Source organism: Salvelinus fontinalis, chromosome 4 (assembly GCF_029448725.1).
Source record: "Salvelinus fontinalis isolate EN_2023a chromosome 4, ASM2944872v1, whole genome shotgun sequence".
In the NCBI taxonomy this organism is placed as follows: domain Eukaryota; kingdom Metazoa; phylum Chordata; class Actinopteri; order Salmoniformes; family Salmonidae; genus Salvelinus; species Salvelinus fontinalis.
This window is the reverse complement of record NC_074668.1, coordinates 53,997,296-54,017,819: the sequence shown is the minus strand read 5'-3', so window position 1 is coordinate 54,017,819 and position 20,524 is coordinate 53,997,296. Positions and strand designations below refer to the sequence as shown.

Below are 20,524 nucleotides of genomic sequence, written 5' to 3'. Positions count from 1 at the left end.
CCCGGGGCAATGGAAACCTGCCTATTGACTCTCCCCTTTGACTGCCCCAAATTGACCCATTTTTAGCTTCAACTTCTGAGTCCATTGGAGAGGACCAGCTTGAGCAAAGTGGGGTGTAGAATCTTTGCTCTAGAATTGATCTAGTAATAGTATTCCCTGCCTGCCAAATAATAGGGTTTGTACAATTAAGATTCGCAGAGCTACGGTCAATCGATACCCCTTGCCAAACACACGCGCACAACCAGACATTGATTGATTGATCACTTATCACACACACACACACACACACACATATATGCACACACACACTGCAGGTTGATGCACACTTCTCTAGTTATCAAGCTGAGAAACGGTTGAGGTAATCACGTTCAATGTGAGGTTTTTGCTCACAGTTTCCTATTCCCGGAGTACCCCCTGAAGTACCCCCACATGTGCATTTCACTTGTAGACCTATGTTCTTATGTGCTCCCAAGTAACTCATCTAACTCCCTGTTCCTTTCTTCAGTCTGCGGGAGGTGGTCCAGGACCAGTCTGTGAAGCCCAAGCTGCAGTGTCTGATGGCGGACCCGACCTTCTCCATGGTGACAGTTCAGAGTGAGGACAGCGGCATTGTCTGGGAAACGGCCTCCAGCCGATGCTCCACACCCTGGGCGTCGGAGGCCAGCTACAGCTCTGACACCTACAGTTTGGACGGCTCTGCTACCGGTGGTGGAGGTGCACAGGGCAAAATTACCATTGTCTTCGACGAGGACAAGATAATTCGGAGGAGGAAGAGGACGAGAGGAAAGGCCAGGCTGGGGGAGAGGCTAAGGAGACCCGGGAGCTCCAGGTCTGGCTCGGCACTGGGGGTGGAGAGGCCTGAGATGGCTGAGGTGTCTGTGCCAAACATCCGAGTGGAGAGTGTAGAGTCAGACACAGAGTCAGGGGAAGTGAAAGACAAAGACCAGGAGTTGTTTAGTCTGATCTCAGAGGGTTATGAGATCCTCAACATCAAAGTTCCGTCCAAACTGCCCACAGTGGACGAGGAGGAGAGCACTGAGCTGCAGGATAACCTGTCCTACTTGGAGGAGACACCCAGGATCAGGTCCAAGTCCAGGCGGGGCTCTGAGGCCTTACCTGCCCAGGACTACCCAGAAATGAAGGAGGGCACAGAAGGAGAAGAAGTGGGAGAGTCTAAACCCTCAGAACCCACAGAGCAACAGGGGCCTCACAGCCACAAGGACAGCACCAGCGACATGGACTACTTTGAGGCGTTTACCCTGCTGGATGAGGTGGTTCCTGGGCAGCAGGTTCCAGAGCCAGTGGGAGACGAGACACCCACGAAGCCCCAACGAGAGGAGCCTAATCTGGGGCAGATGACAGCCACAGACAGCCTCTCTGCAGCTCCGGACGATGACTTTGTGTTTGTCACAGACATGGATATTGCCAGCGAGCGTTTGGATGAGGTGTTCTACGGGAACAAACACCACGCACCCCCAGAGGACCTGATGAAAAGGGGAGAAGAGGATGAAGAGGAGGGAGGGAAGGAAGGAAGAAGAGAGAGTCTGAGGTCTCTGAAGGAGAGTGGGTCAGCGCTGTTCAGCAAAGAGGAGAGCATCCTCACCCCCATCTTCCTCTCCCCGGGACCCCCTAAGATCATTGATCCCATCCTGCTAGAGGAACCCACAGCCATGTCCTTCCTCTACTCCGACCTGTACGAGGACGCCATGGGGGAGAGGAGGAGGAGCGACGAGGAAGGCTCAGAGGCAGAGAGCGTGGGGTCGGACAGATCGTTCCAGAGGCGACTGTCTGATTCAGAGGAAACAGACGGATACCTGGAGAAGTTTATCCTGAAAGACGAGACTCCCAATGTGGAGGACCAATCAGAAGAAGCGGATGATAAAGGGGAGGGGCTAATGATGTGGTCGCAGAGTAAGTTTGAGCTGACCGGATTCCTAACGAGAGTGGTGGAAGAAGAAGAAGAGGAGAAGGAGGAGTGTAAGAAGGAGGAGATCAAAGATGCAGAGATGAATGGGTACCTGCAACCAGCAGGATATAAAGAGATTAAGAAATCAACAGAGATGGAAGAATCAACAGAGAAATCTTTGTTGCACATCAAGGAAACTGGTCCTGATAAAGACTCTGAGTCTTTAAATACAGACAGCAAAGTCACAGGAAAGAGACCTGAGAAGGTTGATGTGGTAGAGGAAGCTAAAAGTGAGACAACACCTGAGGCACATGAGTCAGAGGTTGACAGCCAGGAGGAGGTAGTGTCAGATAAAGTATCCCATGAAACAGAGCTACTAGCTCAGGCAGAGGAGGTGAAAAAACTAGACGAAGTAGAAGTGTCTAGAGTGGCAAAACCAGTTGTAATTCAGGAGCCTGTGGTTGTACAGGTGAACCAGGTGACAACTGAAAGTAAAACAGAGACTGTAGTTAAAGCCTCTGAACCTGTAAGAGCAGAGGATGCTATTAAAGATCCAACTGAGGCCATAGCAGGAGCACAGGAGCTACACAGGGTGTCTCAAAAGGCAGTTACTGATTTATCAGTAGTTATTGTGAAAGTATCAGATGATACTAAAATGGCATCTGAAATTGCAGCTGAAGCAATCAATAGAATGGAAATGCTAGCTGAAGCACACAAAGTTGAAAAAGTAGAGAATAGATCTGAGGAGCCTGTGAGTGTAGAGGAGGAGTCCTTCACACACAATCCTGAAGCCGAAGTAGTTCCAACTGCCCCTCCTGCAGAAGCAGCGGACCGGTGGTCGTCACCTCTTGCCCCTGCTGAGGGAGATAAGGGACAGGAGGAAGAGCCAATGAAGAAGCAGGACTTGGACGGTGAGGACGAGTGGGTGTTCACTCCCCTCAGGAGCTTTGCTCCTCAGGAAGACCTCTCTGTGCTGCACAGAGAAACTGTGGTTTCAGAGATGGAGCTGCACACTGACGCTGGGGTCACGGAGAGAGAGCTGCACGGGGAGACTGCAGAAGAGCTGGAGTATGAGATAATCTCGCAGCAGGAGGCAAGAGAGATGATGGTGTCTGAGACAGAGAGAAAACAACTGTGCCCAGGCCCTAACTCTAATCTAGAGAGAGAGAGGGAGCTGGAGAAAGAAAAGGAGAGAGAGATGGAGTTGGAGAGGGAGAGAAAGAAGCAGAGGCTCAAGGAGGAGGAGAGACAGAAGAGGGAGGGGAAGGAGAGACAGGAGAAGGAGAAACAGATGGAGTTGGAGAGGGAAAGAGAAAGGGAGAGGCTAAGGCTGAAGGAGGCAAAGGAGAGACAGGAGAAGGAGAGACAGGTGGAAAAGGAAAGAGAAAAGGAGAGGCAGAGGCTGAAAGAAGAGAAGGAGAGACAGGCGAGGGAGAGAACGATAGAATTGGAGAGGGAGAGAGAAAGAGAGAGGCAGAGGCTGAAGGAGGAGAAGGAGAAGGAGAGACAGGTGAAGGAGAGACAGGCGAGGGAGAGAACGATAGAATTGGAGAGGGAGAGAGAAAGGGAGAGGCAGAGGCTGAAGGAGGAAAAGGAGAAGGAGAGACAGGTGAAGGAGAGACAGGAGAGGGAGAGACAGATGGAGTTGGAGAGGGAGAGAGAAAATGAGAGGCAGAGGCTGAAGGAGAGAGAGGAGAAGGAGAGACAGGAGAGGGAGAGACAGGAGAGGGAGAGACAGATGGAGTTGGAGAGGGAAAGTGAAAAGGAGAGGCAGAGGCTGAAGGAGAGGGAGGAGAAGGAGACGAAGGAGAGGGAAAGACAGATGGAGTTGGAGAGGGAGAGAGAAAGGGAGATGCATAGGCTGAAGGAGGAGAGGGAGGAGAAGGAGATGAAGGAGAGGGAAAGACAGATGGAGTTGGAGAGGGAGAAAGAAAAGGAGAGGCAGAGGCTGAAGGAGGAGAGTGAGGAGAGGGAGAGACAGGAGAGGGAGAGAGAAAGGGAAAGGCAGATGATGAAGGAGGAGTGCGAGAAGAAGGAGAGACAGGAGAGGGAAAGACAGATGGAGAAGGAGAGAGAAAGGGACAGGCAGAGGCTGAAGGAAGAAAAAGAGAGACAGGAGAAGGAGACACGGGAGAGGGAGAGACAGATAGAATTGGAGAGGGAGAGAGAAAATGAGAGGCAGAGGCAAAAGGAGAGAGAGGAGAAGGAGAGACAGGAGAGGGAGAGACAGATGGAGTTGGAGAGGGAAAGAGCAAATGAGAGGCAGAGGCTGAAGGAGGAGAAGGAGACGAAGGAGAGGGAAAGACAGATGGAGTTGGAGAGAGAAAGGGAGATGCATAGGCTGAAGGAGGAGAGGGAGAGACAGATGGAGAAGGAGAGAGAAAGGGACAGGCAGAGGCTGAAGGAAGAAAAAGAGAGACAGGAGAAGGAGACACGGGAGAGGGAGAGACAGATAGAATTGGAGAGGGAGAGAGAAAATGAGAGGCAGAGGCAAAAGGAGAGAGAGGAGAAGGAGAGACAGGAGAGGGAGAGACAGATGGAGTTGGAGAGGGAAAGAGCAAATGAGAGGCAGAGGCTGAAGGAGGAGAAGGAGACGAAGGAGAGGGAAAGACAGATGGAGTTGGAGAGAGAAAGGGAGATGCATAGGCTGAAGGAGGAGAGGGAGAGACAGATGGAGAAGGAGAGAGAAAAAGACAGGCAGAGGCTGAAGGAAGAGAAAGAAAGACAGGAGAAGGAGAGACAGGAGAGGGAGATACAGATAGAATTGGAGAGGGAGAGGGAAAATGAGAGGCAGAGGCTGAAGGAGAGAGAGGAGAAGGAGAGACAGGAGAGGGAGAGACAGGAGAGGGAGAGACAGATAGAATTGGAGAGGGAGAGAGAAAATGAGAGGCAGAGGCTGAAGGAGAGGGAGGAGAAGGAGAGGGAGAGACAGATGGAGTTGGAGCGGGAAAGAGAAAATGAGAGGCAGAGGCTGAAGGAGGAGAGGGAGAGACAGGAGAAGGAGAGACAGGAGAGGGAGATACAGATAGAATTGGAGAGGGAGAGGGAAAATGAGAGGCAGAGGCTGAAGGAGAGGGAGGAGAAGGAGAGAGAGGAGAAGGAGAGACAGGAGAGGGAGAGACAGGAGAGGGAGAGACAGATAGAATTGGAGAGGGAGAGAGAAAATGTGAGGCAGAGGCTGAAGGAGAGGGAGGAGAAGGAGAGACAGATGGAGTTGGAGCGGGAAAGAGAAAATGAGAGGCAGAGGTTGAAGGAAAGAGAGGAGAAGGAGACAAAGGAGAGGGAAAGACAGATGGAGTTAGAGAGGGAGAGAGAAAGGGAAAGGGAGAGGCAGAAGCTGAAGGAGGAGAGCGAGGAGAAGGCGAGACAGGAGAAGGAGAGACAGGAGAGGGAGAGACAGATAGAATTGGAAAGGGAGATAGAAAATGAGAGGCAGAGGCTGAAGGACAGGGAAGAAAAGGAGAGACAGGAGAGGGAGAGACAGATGGAGTTGGAGCGGGAAAGAGAAAATGAGAGGCAGAGGCTGAAGGAAAGAGAGGAGAAGGAGACAAAGGAGAGGGAAAGACAGATGGAGTTAGAGAGGGAGAGAGAAAGGGAAAGGGAGAGGCAGAAGCTGAAGGAGGAGAGCGAGGATAAGGAGAGACAGGAGAGGGAGAGACAGATGGAGAGGGAGAGAGAAAAGGACAGGCAGAGGCTGAAGGAAGAGAAAGAGAGACAGGAGAGGGAGAGGGAGAGACAGATGGAAAGGGAGCGAGAAAAGGACAGGCAGAGACTGAAGGAAGAGAAAGAGAGACAGGAGAGGGCGGAGAAGGAGAGACATGAGAGGGAGGAAAAGGAGAGGGAGAGAGAACGAGAGAGAGAAAGGGAGAAAGAAATGGAGAGGCTGAGGCTGAATAAATTGAAGGAGAGGGAGGAGAAGAAGAGACAGGAAAGGGAGGAGAGGGCGAGACAGGAGAAGGATGAGAAGGAGAGACAGGAGAGAGAGAGAGAAAGGGAGAGGGAGAATGAGAGACAGATAGAATTGGAGAGGGAGAGAGAAAGGGAGAGGCTGAGGCTGAAGGAGGATAAGGAGAGACAGGAGAGGGAGGAAAAGGAGAGAGAGAGGGAAAGGCAGGAAGAGAAGGAGAGGCATGAGAGGGAGAGTCAGAAGGAGGAGAAGGAGAGGAGGGAGAGGCAGGAGGAGAAGGAGAGGCATGAGAGGGAGAGACAGATGGAGTTGGAGAGGGAAATAGAAATGAAGAGGCTGAAGGAAGTGGAGAGGGAGGAGAAGGAGAAGGAGAGGGAGGAGAGAGAGAGAGAAAGGGAGATGCAGAGGCTGAAGGAAGTGAAGAAGACACAGGAGAGGGAGAGACAGGAGAGGGAGGACAAGGAGAAACAGATGGAGTTGTTGAGGGAGGATGAGAGACAGGAGAGGGAGGAAAGGGAGCAGAAGGAGAGACAGGAGAGAGAGGGGAAGGGAATACAGGAGAGGGAGAAAGAAAGAGACAATCAGAGGCTGAAGGAGCGACAGGAGAGGAAGAGTGAGATGGAGTTGGTATTGGAGGGAGAAAAGCAGAAGGAAAGGGTGAGAGAAAACCTCTTGATGGATATGGAGAGGCAGAAAGAGCGAGAGATGGAGGAGAGGGTAAGAGAAGAGAGAGGACTGGATCTCCCCGCTTACGAGGAGCCCATTGAGGCTGATTATGAGATATTCGATGCGGAGGAGGAGAGCCAGGCCAGAGCAGCTGCTGCCCTACAGGGGATGGATTGCTTCTGTCTGGGCTGTGGCTGTCTGCTCTCTGAGACTGAAAGACTGTCTGGAGGACACCAGGATCATGAGGTCACCAGCGTGGAGACAGCCTACGAAGACATCAAGGTGAGTGACAAAGTTAGATGTTAGTGGATAGAGTACACTATTCACATCACCCCATGTCACAATTCAGGTAATTCATTATTGTGTCCCTTCCTGGAAATGTGTCTTGCGTCTTATACTCAACAGCACAGCATCACCACATTTAGTGCAGTTATACATAAATGCATAGAACAATGTAAATCATGAGCAATATACAACTAGATTCAACACTTGTGGATCAGACCTTGGTTCAAATACTATTTCAGGTATTTCATTACTTTTCAATACAAAATACATTTGAACAAGTACAGTGGGTATTCTCCCCTTTGGATTTTTTCACATTTTGTTGTGTGACAAAGTGGGATTGAAATGGATTTAGTTGTGAACTTTTTTCTTTTTTTTTTGTCAACTTTTTTTTTTCTTGTCAACTACAAAGACCAGGGAGCTTTTTGAAAGCTTCATAAAGAAGAGCAGTGATTGGTAAATGAATAACAATAACAAATCAGACAATGATTCAAGTGTTTGTTTCATATGATTGTTGGTTATTGATGTGTTTATGGAGTGCTCATCTGCAAAAGAGACTGTGGTCTCAGCATGCCTTCCTGCTTAATTAAAGGTTGAATAAAATACAATAAAATTGAATATCTCTTTAAACATGGCCAAGTTAATAATTATGCTGTGGATGATGTATTAAACCACCCAGACCCAACAAAGATAGAGTCGTCACTCTGAACTGAGCTGTAGGATGAGGCCATTGGTGATTTTAAAACAGCTACAGAGTTCAAGGGCTGTGAAGGGAGAAAACAGAGGATGGATCAACAACATTGTAGTTACTCCACAATAATGGCCTAAATGAAAGAGTGAAAATTTTATAAAAAATATGCAGAATTTTTAAAAACCAAAACATGCAACAAGGCACTAAATTAAAACTGAAAAAGACAAAAACACTGCAAAGGAATAAACTTTTTGGCCTTAAATGCTAAGCCTTATGTTTGGGGCAAATCCAACACAACACATCACTAAGTAACTGCCTCCTTATTTAGAGGAAAACCTGCTTCAGTCTGCTTTACACCAGAGACTGGGAGAGGAATTCACCTATCTGCAGGACAATAACCTACAACACAAGGCTTTACACTTGGCTCATTCTGCTCTAGCTATCATGTTTCAGGTCATTTTATTTTATGTTTCCTTTATTTAACAAGGCAAGTCAGTTAAGAACAAATTCTTATTTACATGATCTGTGTAGTAATATTAATTGAATCAGAAATTCATTTGCATTGCTGGTTATAGCCTAATGTTAGCTAGCTAACAATGAACCAAGTTGGTTAGCTTTAGCTACCTGCAGATTCATACTACAGCTATGACAATGGTTGCATTGGTAGTAGTATAAATTGGGATTATGCCGGTTAATTGTTTAGCTAGCTACATGTCTAAACAAAAGACTCCACTTCGCCAGATGATTACATGACCCATCAAGTTAGCCAGGTGTGCCTGGGGGTGATTATGGCCATCTATTGTATTTCATGAACATGTGTGTTCATGAAGGGTGTCCCTAGTGTCCCTTCCACATAGCTACATGTGGCTGGGAGGTGGTTATAGCATTTTCTTCACATGGCCCATCAATTTAGATTAGTGTGTTGGGTAAGCGTCATCTAATAATTTTAAAGTATATTTATCTGGACATTTTCTGTTTTTGATATTGCTACTATGCAGTAACCATCTCACTGCACTATTTTCACCTTCCTTATTCTGTGCATGTGACAAATAAACTTAGATTGTATTTGATATAGTGTCTGTTTACCAGAGATGGTGATTTGAAGAACAACATGACCTGCATCAAAGTCAGATTACGATATAGGCCAGGGACTAGATAGTGTACTTTTATCTGAAGTTTTTCCTTATTGTTGGCTAATACTTTTACTACTTTTAGTCTTGAAATCGTTGGTTGTTTACTAAACTACTCACTCTGTTTAGCACATGGCCTCACGTGAATCCTTAAAGAGATGGGTGGGGCTAAGGCTCTAAGAGGGTGTGAACAATGCTGAATAGGTATAGACAAAGAAGAGATTTCCAGTAGGTGTAGCAAATATTCAAGATACATTTTCTGGGTGAATATTGAAATATTGAAAAAGCTTCAAACTGTAACATGTGCCTGCAACCTGCTTCAGGTTATCACTCAACCTAGCAGGGTAGTTACAAACAGGACATGAATGACATCGTAATCATGTATTGATCGCATCTTTACTATTGATGCGGAAATTTGCTTTAAAGTAGTATCCAACTCCATCGGATGTAGTGATCAAAATATGTTAGCCAAATCTAGGAAAACCAAAGTTCTAAAGGCTGGACCTAATATAGTTTCTAAGAGGTCATACAATAAGTTTTGTAGTGATTCCTACATTGTTGATGTAAAGAATATTTGTTGGTCTGTGGTGTGTAATGAGGAGCAACCAGACGCTGCACTTGACGCATTTATGAAATTGCTTATTCCAGTTACTATTAAGCATGCACCCATTAAGAAAATGACAGCAAAAACTTAAATCCCTGTGGATTGATGAGGAATTGGAAAATGTAATGGTTGAAAGGTATGAGGCAAAATGAATGGCAAATACTGTAAGTCTGGTTGCAGAACCGATTGGTAAACGTACTGCAAATTCAGAAATCATGTGTCTATCTGAATAAAAATAAGAAGTTATACTATGAAACCCTCCTGTACTCCCTGGTCACTCATGACTGCATGGCCAGGCATGACTCCAACACCATCCTTAAGTTTTTTGATGACACAACAGTGGTAGAACTGATCACCAACAGCGACGAGACAGCATATAGGGAGGAGGTCAGAGACCTGGCCGTGTGAAGCCAGGACAACAACCTCTCCCTCAACGTGATCAAGACTAAGGAGATGATTGTGGACTACAGGAAAAGGAGGACCGAACACGCCCCCCTTCTCATCGACTGGGCTGTAGTGGAGCAGGTTGAGAGCTTCAAGTTCCTTGGTGTCCACATCACCAACAAACTAGCATGGTCCAAGCACACCAAGACAGTCGTGAAGAGGGCACAACAAAACCTTTTCCTCCTCAAGAGACTGAAAAGATTTGGCATGGGTCCTCAAATCCTCAAAAGGTTCCTGCATCCTGACTGGTTGCATCACTGCCTGGTATGGCTACTGCTCAGCCTCTGACCACAAGGCACTACAGAGGGTAGTGCGTACGGCCAGTACATCACTGGGGCCAAGCTTCCTGCCATCCAGGACTTCCATACCAGGCGGTCAGAGGAAGGCCCTTAACATTGTCAAAGACTCCAGCCACCCTAGTCATAGACTGTTCTATCTGCTACCGCACGGTAAGCGGTATCGGAGGGCCAAGTCTAGGTCCAAGAGGCTTCTAAACAGCTTCTACCCCCAAGCCATAAGACTAATGAACGTCTAATCAAATGGCAACCCAGACTATTTGCATTGCCCCCCTCTTTTACGCTGGTGCTACTCTCTGTTATTATTTATGCATAAGTCCCTTTAATAACTCTACCCACATGTATATATTACATAAATTACCTCGACTAACCGGTGCCCCTGCACATTGACTGTGTACCGGTACACCCTTGTATATAGCCTCACTATTGTTAATATTACTGCTGCTCTTTAATTATTTGTTACTTTATTTCTTATTTTTGTAGGTATTTTTCTTAAAACTGCATTGTTGGTTAAGGGCTTGTAAGTAAGCATTTTACTGTAAGGTAATACCTGTTGTATTCAGCGCATGTGACAAATAACATTTGATTTGATTTGAAACAAAGCTAAATTCTCTAAAGATTGATAGTAAAAAGCTTTGGAGCACCTTAAATAAAAATTTGGACAAAAAGGCTAACTCAGTTCCATCATTCATTGAATCAGATGGCTCATTCATAACAAAACACACTGATATTGTCAATTACTTTAATGATATTTTCATTGGCATGACATGCCAGCAACAAATGCTGACACTACACATCCAAGTATAACTGATTTGAATTATGAAAGACAAGCATTGTAATTCTGTGAAGTGAGTGTGAAGTGAAGTGAAGTGAGTGTGGAAGAGGTGAAAGAATGATTGTTGTCTATCAACAATGACAAGCCACCGTGGTCTGACAACTTGGAGGGAAAATTACTGAGGATAATAGCGGACGATATTGCCACTCCTATTTGCCCATATCTTCAATCTAAGCCTACTATAAAGTGTGTGCCCTCAGGCCTGGAGGGAAGCAAAAGTAATTCACTACCCAAGAATAGTATAGCCCTCTTTACTGGCTCAAATAACCAACTAATCAGCCTGTTACCAACCCTTAGTAAACATTTGGAAAAAAGGTTTTTCACCAGATACAATGGTATTGTACTGTAAACAAACAGACTTTCAGCACGCTTGTAGGGAAAGACATTCAACAAGCACGACACATACACAAATGACTGATGATTGGCTGAGAGTAACTGATGATAAAAATATTGTGGGGGCTGTTTTGTTAGATTTCAGTGTGGCTTTTGACATTATCAATCATAGTCTGCTACTGGAAAAACGTATGTGGCTTTACACCCCCTACTATATTGTGGATAAAGAGTTACCTGTCTAACAGAACACAGAGAGTGTTCTTTGATGGAAGCCTCTAAAACATAATCCAAGAATTCGCCAGGACAGCTGTCTAGGCCCCTTACTTTTTTCAGTTTTTACTAGTGACTTGCCACTGGCGTTGAGTAAAGCCAGTGTGTCTACAACACTATACACGTCAGCTAGTGAGTGAAATTATTGCAACTCTTAACAAAGAGTGGCAGTTAGTTTCAGAATGGGTGGCAAGGAATAAATTAGTCCTAAATATAAAAAAAAACTAAAAGCATTGTATTCGGGACAAATCATTCACTAAACCCTAAACCTGAATGAAATCTTGTAATAAATCGTGTGGAAATTGAGCAAGTTGAGGTGATTAAACTGCTTGGAGTAACCCTGGATTGTAAACTGTCATGGTCAAAACATGTTGATACAACAGTAGCTAAGATGGTTTAGAAGTCTGTCCATAATAAAGCACTATTCTGCATTTTTAACAACACTATCAACAATGCAGGTCCTTCAGGCTCTAGTTTTGTCACACCTGGACTACTGTTCAGTCCTTTGGTCAGGTGCCACAAAGAGGGACCTAGGAAAATTACAATTGGCTCAGAACAGGGCAACACGGCTGGCCCTTGAATGTACACGGAGAGTTAACATTAATAATATGCATGTAAATCTCTCATGGCTCAAAATGGAGGAGAGATTGACTTCATCACTACTTCTATTTGTGAATGGTATTGACATGTTGTAAGCACTGAGCTGTCTGTTTAAACAACTAGCACACAGCTCAGACACCTATGCATACCCCACAAGACATGCCACCAAAGGTCTCTTCACAATCCCCAAGTCACGGACAGACTGTGGGAGATAGATCCATGGAACTCTATTTCTCAGTAGAATCAGATTTAACAAACAGATTAAAAAAAACGTTATGGAACAGTGGGGACGTGAAGAGACACACAGGCACAGACACACATGATAAGACATACACTCTACACACAGATGGATTTTGTTTCGTAGATATGTGATAGTAGAGTAGTGGCCTGAGGGAACACACTTAATGTGTTGTGAAAATTGTTATGAACGGTAATGTCATGTCATATTTTAAATTGTATATCACTGCCTTAATGTTGCTGGACCCCAGGAAGAGTAGCTGCTACCTTGGCATGTGGTAACCTAAAAAAATGTTAAACAAATAAAAATATATTTTATATTTGAGATTCTTCAAAGTAGCCACTCTCTGCCTTGATGACAGCTCTTGGCATAAAGAAAATAAAGAAAAACCCACAATTGCTTGCTATCTAGGGTGACACCCAGCAGTTTCGTCTCTTCAACTTGCTCAATTGCCACATTATTCAATAATAGATCCAGATGAGGTTTAGGGTTGAGCGAGTGATTTGTCCCAACCATTATGCTTTTCATTTTTGAGATATTTAGCACCAGCCTATTGTTAGTTACCCAATCTAAAACTGACTAGAGCTCTATGTTAAGGGTGTCAGTTATTCATTTTACTGTTGCAGCCATCCTGTATACTGTTGAGTCAAAAAGAAAAGAAGAAGACATTGTTATAATAGTAATCTTGGTCCTTTATGTGTAAAGACCCCTCCAACATGGACACACAGGTTTTATTCAAGGTCAGTGGAAGGTAATTAATACATGCAGAAAACAATAATGGTCCAAGCCTGCTGCCCTGTGGTACACCACACTCAACCAAATTTGCATTAGAGAGGCTTCCATTAAATAAACCCCTCTGTGATCTACTGGATAGGTAACTGTCCATTCTTGATAAGGCAGAGAATGTTAATCCACAACACATACATTTTTTCAGCAATATGTTATGATCATTGATATCAAAAGCTGCACTGAAGTTTAACAAAACGGCTCCCACAATCTTCTTATTATCAATTTCTTTCAGACAATAATCAGTCATTTGTGTCAGTGCCGAGCATGTTGAGTGCCTTTCCCTATAAGCATGCTGAAAGTCTGTTATTAATTTGTTTCTGTAAAATGACATTTTATTTGGTCTAACATAATTTTTTCTGAAAGTTTGCTAAGCAACGGAACATGCTGATTGGTCTGCTGTTTCAACAACTAAAGGGTGCTCCTCCCTCCAGGCCTGAGGGAACACTCCGTATTCTAGGCTTAGGTTGAAGCTTGAAGAATTTTGAAGATAATAATGGGCAAATTTTGTACAATCCAGACTCACAGCTGTAATCGCTGCCAAATGTGTTTCTAACATGTATTGATTTGGGGTAATATACCTCTAATCAAGGTATATTAGTCCTGTATTTTTCATTCATTAAAATAAATGTTTGAATGTTACTTGCACATTGACATTACAGAGTATTTTGTGTAGATCAATGACAGAAAAAAATCACATGAAATTAATTTAAATCCCACTTTGTAATGCAACAAAATGTGAAGAAATCTAAGGGGGTGAATAGTTATGACACACACTGTAATTGAATATTTGGATGTATTTGAAAATACTATTTGGAAAGTTTTGGCATGTATTTACAATGACTTCAAATACATATTGTTGGAAGTATTTGAAATACCAGTATTTTCACAATAAATAGTTGTGAATGTTCTGTACTTAGTAGTTACGTTTGAAATAACAAACAACTTAACATTAAAAAGACCAACTCGGCTCTACAAATTTGCTGACCTGTGACCCACTGACATTGCCCCTGGTTAGAGGGGAGTTAACACACACTGGGAACTTTATTGACACAGACTGACAAAGATGAACATGGGGATGGCTCTGTAATACAGAAATTAACCTCTACAGGAATGGTGTGTCCCCCACCGAATGGTTAAGCTAAGTAACATGAACATTTCCCAGGACATAGACATATCTGATATGGGCAGAAAGCTTACATTCTTGTTAATCTAACTGCACTGTCCAATTTACAGTAGTTATTACCATGCTATTGTTTGAGGAGAGTGCACAATTATGAACTTGAAAATGTATTAATAAACCAATTAGGCACATTTGGGCAGTCTTGATCCAACATTTTGAACATATATGCAATAGTTCATTGGATCAGTCTAAAACTTTGCACATACACTGCTCCCATCTAGTAGCCAAAATCTAAATTGTGCCTGGACTGGAATAATACATTATGACCTTTCTCTTGCATTTCAAAGATGATGGTACAAAATAAAATAAAACTTTTTTTTTCTCCTTTGTATTATCTTTTACCATATCTAATGTGCTATATTCTCCTACATGAATTCCACTTTTCCACAAACTTCAAAGTGTTTCCTTTCAAATGGTATCAAGAATAGGCATATCTTTGCTACAGGTCCTGAGCTATAGGCAGTTAGATTTGGGTATGTCATTTTAGGATAAAGAAAAGGGGCGGATCCTAAAGAGGTTTTAAAGGGAATAATAAATACACACATTGAATGCAATGAATAGAGCAGGGTGAATGTATGCATATCAAATGTGCTACAACAGTGAAAAGAAATGGAACAGAACTGCAATGGTAGAAGCTGATACTCCTGGTTGAGTGGCAATCTTTACTCTCAACCGCGCCACTCTCTCCAAGAACAGTGCTTTCATGCTCACTAAACTAACACCACTGATTTTACTTGTCAGCTTTACTATTTTGTCTAATTGTTTTTTGTTTGAGATGGAAAGTTCATTGTACCGGGCTTGGAAACAGAACGTGAGAACACCACTATGTTTATTTTTTGTTTTGTTTAGTCTCCTCATGAAATATAGTCGTTATTGTCTCTTTTTGTATACCTGTTTTGTGTTAGGAGTCCAGGTGAGTTTTGAGTAAATTATAGTGCCAAGATACAGGTACTGCCAAAATAAAGGAAACACTTGAGTAAATGAGGGATACAAAGTATATTGAAAGCAGGTTCTTCCATACAGATGTGGTTCTTGAGTTAATTATGCAATTAACATAACATCATGCTTCGGGTCATGTATAAAAATGCTGGGCAGGCTAATATTTTGGCTTCCATGGCTATAGGATGACAATGCCCCCATCCACAGGGCACGAGTGGTCACTGAATAATTTGCTATGGCAGTCAGTCACTAGATCTCAACCCAGTTGAACACTTATGGAAGATTCCGGAGCGGCCACCATCAACAAAACATCAATGATGGAATTTCTCATGGAAGAATGGTGTCGCATTCCTCCAATAGTTCCAGACACTTGTAGAATCTATGCTTAGGTGCATTAAAGCTGGTCTGTCTCGTGGTGGCCCAAAGCCCTATTAAAACACGTTATGTTGGTGTGTTCTTTACACTGAGTATACCAAACATTAGGAACACCTTCCACATTTTTTGTTGCACCCGTCCTCTTTTGCACTCAAAACAGCCACAATTTGCATGGACTCTACAAGGTGTAGAAAGCATTCCACAGGGATGCTGGCCCATGTTGACTCCAATGCTTCCCACAGTTGTGTCAAGTTGGCGGGATATCCTTTGGGTGGTGGAACATTGATACACACAGGAAACTGTTGAGCATGAAATACCCAGCAGCGTTGCAGCCTGTCACGTTCCTGACCTGGTTTCTGTTAGTTTTGTATGTGTTAGTTGGTCAGGACGTGAGTGTGGGTGGGCAGTCTATGTTTTCTGTTTCTATGTTGGTTTTGGGTGACCTGATATGGCTCTCAATTAGAGGCAGGTGTTTTTCATTTCCTCTGATTGAGAGTCATATTAAGGTAGGTGTGTTCACACTGTTTGTTTGTGGGTGATTTTCTTCCATGTCTGTGTCTGTACACCACATGGTACTGTTTCGGTTTGTTTGTTCATCGTTCTTTTGTGTAGCCTATTTTCCCTGTTCGTGCGTTCTTCATGTTATATGTAAGTTCGTCGTCTAGGTCTGTCTTCATCGTTTATTATTTTGTAGGTTATCAAGTTTAGTTTGTTATAGTGTTTTCGTGTTTTTTCCCGTCTTGTTTAATAAATCATTATGTATTCAACACCCGCTGCGTTTTGGTCCTCCGATCCTTCTCTCCTCTCCTCGTCTGAGGAGGAGGATTACGACACCCGTTACACAGCCCTTTACACAAACCGGTGCGCCTGGCACCTACTACCACACCTCGTTCAAAGGCACTTCAATCTTTTGTCTTGCCCATTCACCCTCTGTAAGGCATACGTATGCAATCCATGTCTCAATTGTCTCGAGGCTTAAAAATCCTTCTTTAACCTGTCTCCTCCCCTTAATCTACACGGATTGAAGTGGATTTAACAAGTGACATCAATAAGGGATCTAAGCTCTGGTCAGTCTTTGTCATGGAAAGAGCAGGTTTTTATAATGTTTTGTAGACTTGTCAGTTATCTGTATTTGTATTGTTCCGCTGTTTTCAATTTGCTCTGAGTCTATATGGAAGGGGCCCGTGTCTTCCCATGCCAAATCCCCTCTTCAGGCCTCAGTGATGCACATTCATAAAGTATGATGTCACCTGTTTTAATCCGTGTAAAGGTCCCATGTGACATCATCAAGCGGTGAAACTGATATGTGATCTGTTCTCCCTGTTCACTCAGTGTAGGTCATTGGCAATGTAAAGACACAGCTCATATTTCAGTCACACACAGAGTGTTTTTGTGAACCTGTTAGTGTGTGTTTGGTATCGATAATTGCCATGCTCCATGAAAAGTATTCACTCTTTCTATCTCTAGACTCATAACATAGAAAACACATTTAACCAAATAGATTTGTACAGAAAAATTGTATCCAGGCCAACCATTATCCTAGTTTGAAAATGGTTCAGTGATATTTGACTGCCCCCCTCCCTGTCCCGAGTGGCCAAGCAGGTGTTGGGCTAGGTGATATGGCCTAGAACTCATATCTCACATTTTTTAAAATTATTGGTGATTCACAATATATATCTCGATTTTTAAAAAAGTTCTCTAAATAAGCTTTGTTGTACAATTAAAAGGTCAAATACACTGCATTTAAAATTGGCATTGTCAATAATCCAATGAATTTTTGCTATTTTCTTTGCAATAATTACTGATCTGGCTTTCAGGTCTGTCTATAAAAATGCCCTTTTTGTAACAAATTTTCACCAGAACCATGCATAATGCACATTCACTAATAATGTAGCAGGCATTATAGAAAATGAACACCGGTCTCATAAAATATATCTCAAGCACAAGCCCACGTGCTAGTGAGTAGCCAGCTAATATTTATATATTAAGTTTAAGCCAAATTGGATCTAGGAATAATTTCACGAGCTCTGAATTCAGCTGACAAGGCCAAACAGTTGAATTGTTATGAACACACCGTTCTGTCCGTCTCCAGATGTTTGAACAGAAAGCTAGCCTGTCCACTTTGTTCAGATGTTGAAATCAAGCGACCTACCTTATTTCTCTGAATGAGAACGAGTTGCCAATTCCCTATATAATTGTTTTACGCTTATTGCACATTTATAAAACACAGACTAAACAGCTAGTGTAACCACCCAGGACATGGTACCGTAATGCACACGCAATAGACTGAGCATTCATTTCCCAGAATGAATGTTCATTGGTACATCCGTTTTAGTAGCGTCTGCTGTGCTCAGAATTTGAGGAGTTGAAACATAAACAGTGTATGGTTCGAAAGGTTAAATTCTCCTCTATTACAGTAAAATAATGTCTCCATGTGTTTTGGTGTCCATATGACCGATTCTGTTGGACCAAACCTCAAATGCAAATAGCAAGTTGAAACCGTTTGTCAGAGAGGAAGAAGTGATCTCTCATCTTTGTTGTTGTGAGTGGTAGTGGGAGGGGCATGGGAGAAAAAGGCAAAGTGAATGGTTTCACTCGCCAAATTATTATTCTGAACCTAAGCTTTGTCGCCTGCCTTCTCGCGTTTGGGACAACGGCTCCCATTGTTAGAGTTTATGTATTATTTCTTACATTGTTAGCCCAGAAAATCTTAAGTGTTATTACATACAGCTGGGAAGAACTATTGGATATAAGAGCGACGTCAACTTACCAACATTACGACCAGGAATACGACTTTCCCGAAGCGGATCCTTTGTGCCGACCACCACCAAGAACATTGGATCTAATTCCAGAGGCCGACCCAAAACAACATCGCTGCAGAAGAGGTAGACGGAGCGGCCTCCTGGTCATGCTTCAAAGGCATGCACACCGCCCACCGCTTCCGAGTATACTACTCGCCAATGTCCAGTCTCTAGGTGGACAACAAGGTGGACGAAATTAGGGAAAGGGTTGCCTTCCAGAGAGACTGTAACATTCTCTGTTTCACGGAAACATGGATCTCTCGGGATATGTTGTCGGAGTCGGTACAGCCACTGGGTTTCTTCATGCGTTGCACCGACATAAATAAGCATCTCTCTGGGAAGAAGAAGAACGGGGTTGTATGCTTCATGATTAAAAACTCATGTTGTAACCATAACAACATACAGAAACTCAAGTCCTTCTGTTCACCTGACCTAGAATTCCTTACAACCAAATGCCGAACATATTATCTCCCAAGAGAATTCTCGTCAGTTATCGTCACAGCTGTGTATATACCCCCTCAAGCAGGTACCACGACGGCCCTCAAGGAACTTCACTGGATATATATCCTGAGTCTGCATTTATTGTAGCTGAGGATTTTAACAAAGCAAATTTGAGAACCAGGCAGCCTAAATTCTATCAGCATATTGATTGCAGCACTCGCACGGGCAATACACTTGACCACTTCTACTCAAACTTCCACAATGCGTACAAGGCCCTCCCTCGCCCTCCCTTTGGCAAATCTGACCACGACTTCATCTTGCTCCTACCGTCCTATAGGCAGAAACTCAAACAGGATGTACCCGTGACTAGAACCATTCAACGCTGGTCTGACCAATCGGAATCACCCTTCAAGATTGTTTTGATCACGCGGACCGGGCAATGTTCCGGGCAGCCTCAGAGAATAACATCGATCTATACGCTGACTCGTGAGTGAGTTTATAAGGAAATGCATTGGAGATGTTGTACCCACTGTGACTATTAAAACCTACCCTAACCAAAAACCGTGGATGGAGGGCGGCATTCGTGCAAAACTGAAAGCGGGAACCACCAGATTTAACCATGGAAAGAGTACTGGGAATATGGCCTAATATAAACAGTGTAGTTATTCCCTCCGCAAGGCAATCAAACAAGCGAAATGTCAGTATAGGGACAAAGCGGAGTTGCAATTCAACGGCTCAGGCAAGAGGCTCAGGCAATTACGGACAACAAAAAAAAACCCAGCCACGTCACGGACATCGGCGTATTGCTTCTAGACAAACTAAACACCTTCTTTGCCCACTTTGAGGAGAATTCAGCGCCACCGCCACTGATTGCCCCCCCTCTCCTTCTCAAATAAAATCAAATTTGATCAAATTTGACACGTTATTTGCAGATATAGCGAAATGCTTGTTTTTCTAGCTCAGACAGTGCAGTAATATCTAACAAGTAATATCTAACAGATTACACAACATATACCCAATACACACAAATGTACGTAGGAATGAATTAACCAGCATGGCTACCACATCATTCTGCAGCGATACGCCATCCCATCTGGTTTGGGCTTAGTGGGACTATCATTTGTTTTTCAACAGGACAATGACTCAACACACCTCCAGGCTATGTAAGGGCTATTTTACCAAGAATGAGAGTGATGGAGTGCTGCATCAGATGACCTGGCCTCCACAATCACCCGACCACAACCCAATTGAGATGGTTTGGGATGAGTCGGATTGCAGAGTGAAGGAAAAGAAGCCAACAGGTGCTCAGCATATGTGGGAACTCCTTCAAGACTGTTGGAAAAGTATTCCAGGTGAAGATGGTTGAGAGAATGCCAAGAGTGTGCAAAGCAGTCATCAAGGCAACAGGTGGCTATTTGAAGAATCACAAATATATTTACATTTGTTTAACACTTTGGTTACTACATGCTTCCATATGTGTTATTTCAAAGTGTTAATGTCTTCACTATTATTCTACAATGTAGAAAATAGTAAAAATAAAGAAAAACCCTGGAATGAGTAGGTGTTCTAAAACTTTTGACTGGCCGTGTATGTAAACATTATGAAAGTAACTGGTGTTCCATTTCTTAAAGTGGCCAGTGATTCCTAGTCTATGCCTATAGGCATCAGCCTCAAATGTGCTAGTGATGGCTGTTTAACAGTCTGATGGCCTTGAGATAGAAGTTGTTTTTCAGTCTCTCGGTCCCAGCTTTGATGCACCTGTACTAACCTCGCCTTCTGGATGTTAGCGAGGTGAAC

The 20,524-nt window shown here is 43.7% G+C and overlaps 1 protein-coding gene across 2 annotated transcripts in view; it reads left to right on the top strand.

The window, feature by feature from the left end:
• cmya5 (cardiomyopathy associated 5) overlaps positions 1–20,524 on the top strand; it is a 78,319-nt gene that overhangs the window by 21,105 nt on the left and 36,690 nt on the right. For both annotated transcript variants that reach the window (XR_008759216.1, XM_055920598.1), the window contains exon 2: positions 506–6,761. Coding sequence is in view for 1 of the 2 variants with exons in the window: in XM_055920598.1 (XP_055776573.1) it covers positions 506–6,761 (6,256 nt within the window). In the remaining variant the exon portion in view is untranslated. The remainder of the gene's footprint in view (positions 1–505; positions 6,762–20,524) is intronic.